Source organism: Phoenix dactylifera, unplaced genomic scaffold, assembly GCF_009389715.1.
Source record: "Phoenix dactylifera cultivar Barhee BC4 unplaced genomic scaffold, palm_55x_up_171113_PBpolish2nd_filt_p 000591F, whole genome shotgun sequence".
Taxonomy (NCBI): Eukaryota; Viridiplantae; Streptophyta; class Magnoliopsida; order Arecales; family Arecaceae; genus Phoenix; species Phoenix dactylifera.
Genome location: NW_024067990.1, coordinates 147,095 through 150,075, shown reverse-complemented (window position 1 = coordinate 150,075; position 2,981 = coordinate 147,095). Strand labels below are relative to the sequence as shown.

Here is a 2,981-nt window from a genome sequence, read left to right as displayed (position 1 = left end):
TCCTACTCCCTGGTAAACAAGTCACGAGATTTGGGCCGGCCATACAGTGGGGATATAATTTTGTTTATGATGAATGCTTCGGGGTTCCCGTTATGGGCACCTGAATGTTTTCCTGGGCCCACCAGTTCGGGCCTGGCCACTTGATTTTCAACCATTCAAATATTGCAAATCCTACCGACCCCTTGCACACGTGGCAGGATAAGTCTTCGTGTGCGCAGAACGGGAGTTCCCTATCATGGACTTCTTTTCTAAGATAAAATTGCAACAATGGCGAAGGAAAAGGACCGATCGACGTGGACCTAGGCTGTCCCGGTTTTAGATCAATCCTGTGTGCTCCGTCGAGAAACCGCCGGTCTCCATCCATTTATAAGGCGGGAGGCATCCATCACCCGCCCCATCTACCCCCAAGCTTCCACTACCAAGATCCAAGAGTTACTGCGACCGGCCGGTTTCCTTCGTTTGAAGCGTGAGAGTCGGAGAAAAAATGGGTTCCCTCATGTCGGGCTGGGACTCACCTTTTCTGGACCCAGATACAGGTATGCTTGCTCTTCTTCCTCTCCATTAGCATTAGCCCTCGCCTTCCTCTCTGGATCCTGTTTGGTTGTTTTAGTTACTTGATGATGCTCAAGGAGTACTCATGCATGCTTGTTCATCACCACAGTTAGATTGGAAAGGAATAAATCGCTAACAAAAGAAGAGATCGAGATCTTCTGGAAGTTGCACAAGAAAGCCGAAGAAGAGGAAGGGGAAAACTTCCAAAATGCCTCCCGTTCCCCGAAACAGTCGTCTCAGGTAACCAGCCTGGGTTCCTAAAGTTCTTGGATTTTCTTTTTTGTTTCTTTTTTGAAGGTAAGGGAGGCAAGAGAGCCACCCGGCCTAGGCCTCTTGAAACTAAATCCTATTTTTCAAGCTAATTAAGAAGAACTTGGAAGGTTTGTTCCTTAGTTAATTTCATTATTTAATTAGATCATCAGAATTCATACCTGTCATCCCCTTGCCTGCCTTGTCTTGGATGGATACTAATTAATTTTCTGGGACCAAGATTCGGACTAGATCTTCCTACCTTCTCCCCTATCACCAAAAAGGGTTTGCCTGGTAGGGACATAGAAGTTTGGTTTCGACCTGTTTCAGCGGCGTGTGCGACCGGTCTAAGATTCCAAACCGCTATTGCCTCTTCAGCTATCAAATACTTTAGCTCGACACCCACGTGCCGCGTCACCATCTTCCCAATCTAGTCGGTTTTACCTTGTACGGATCTTTGTATTTAGCCTTGGCTAACTATCGCCATGCCTGTTATTTTGTTTGGTTAAAAACATTTAGTAGGGTACTTCTAGCCAACCCCTCTCTCTCTCAAAAAATAAAAAAAATCTTCCTATTTTCTATTCTTTTGCCGATCTCTCTCTCTCTCTCTCTCTAAAAAAAAAAAAAAAAAAATCTTCCTATATTCCATTCTGTTGCTGATCTCTCTCTCTCTCTCTCTCTCTCTCTCTCTCTCTCTCTATATATATATATATATATATATATATATATATATATGTTCTTCCAGGAAATGGATGCGATCAGGCTGAAGAATTTTGCCTTACGGCATCAGATCGGGAAGAGGACAAGTGATAACACTAATGAATTGGACGCCAAACCAGACAAGAGTGGTGACTGGTAAGGAGCTTCCTCCGTCCTGATCTGCTCGTAGGCCGACCCAAACTGTGTCTCTGTTTGTGTATAGAAGTAATTCCTTTAAACCGTGATCGGTTCGTTCGCAGGTGGACCAGGAGCAATTGGGCTTTTCTCAACGAGCCTCCGCTTGACGAGATGGACGACTCGGCTCACAAGTACACCGCACAGTTCCATGTTGCGACACTCGCCACCAAAGGAGCATGACCCCAATTCTATGGTGCTGGTTGGCTCTCTGCGTCGCCGTTGCACCGATCAGCATCTATTTATGAGGCATGTCATATATATCCAAGACCAGCGTGTGTAAATCTGTATGTACATGTACCCATGTTTGATGTAGTCTATTAATTTTTAGGAGTTGCTGTAATCTATTAAGACCAGCACTGTTACGTTGGTTCCAAGGGAATGAGATAAGCTGTTTTTTTTTTCTCATTCTTCATCAGTTGAAGAACGAAGGGAACAAATTTATGTATGTATATGCATGCAAGAATAAATATTGTCCGGAAGGTCATCCTAACAAGAGAATGAAAAGGAGGGGGAAGAACGGTATTCTTCACCTGGGAGCCCCCGCTCCTGAGTTTTCTTAAGGTAAATTTTGACGGGTCGGTGTTGGATGGAGGTACGCGAGGCGGGGCAGGCTTCGTCATACGGAATCCTCAATCCAGGATAGTAGCAGCGGGTGGTTGCCGGTTGTTCGACATAGCAGTTCCAGAGGCAGAGTTGCGAGCTGCTTGGGCAGGTCTTCGCCATGCCCGGCAGGTGCTACGAGCCAGCTCGATCATCCTGGAGGGCGACTCGGCTACAGTTATTGGGTGGATCCGGCGGGGACCGAGTGGTGAGAGCACTGACCATCCTCTGATCCGGAACATTAGGATGATGGTGAGGGATGGCGTGGCCTTTGAGGCCAAACATGTATTCAGAGAGGCCAATGGGACGGCTAACTGGGTGGCTGCATACGCGGCCCACCATTCCGGATACGCCCCGTGGGCAGGAGAGAGAGAGCTGCCATTGGCACTACATGAGATTGTGTATTTTGATTTTTTTGGGCGTATTCAGACACGCGTTGTCTGAAACCCGTTTAAAGCAAAAAAAAAAAAAAAAAAAAAAAAAGAGGAGGGGGAAGAAGGAAATTTTAAATATCAGACAAAAGATTTAAGATATCCAGAGAAGGAAATCTTAAATCCCGGCCCATTTCATTAAGCCAATGAGACGGATAACATCAACAGAGGGAGTAAGAACTCCCCTAGCATCTCGAGGCTCTTGAACATTAATAAGGTCAGCAATTGCTTTAATTAAACAAACATTCCGCC

At 45.9% G+C, this 2,981-nt stretch overlaps 1 protein-coding gene across 1 annotated transcript; it reads left to right on the top strand.

Moving 5' to 3' along the window:
• The first annotated feature begins 367 nt into the window (after positions 1–367).
• Positions 368–2,258, top strand: LOC103723190. The gene is made up of 4 exons (XM_008814026.4): positions 368–536; positions 662–792; positions 1,547–1,656; positions 1,761–2,258. The coding sequence occupies exons 1-4, from the start codon at positions 485–487 to the stop codon at positions 1,876–1,878; spliced, it is 411 nt and encodes a 136-aa protein (XP_008812248.2). The 5' UTR covers positions 368–484; the 3' UTR covers positions 1,879–2,258.
• The last annotated feature ends 723 nt before the right edge of the window (positions 2,259–2,981 follow it).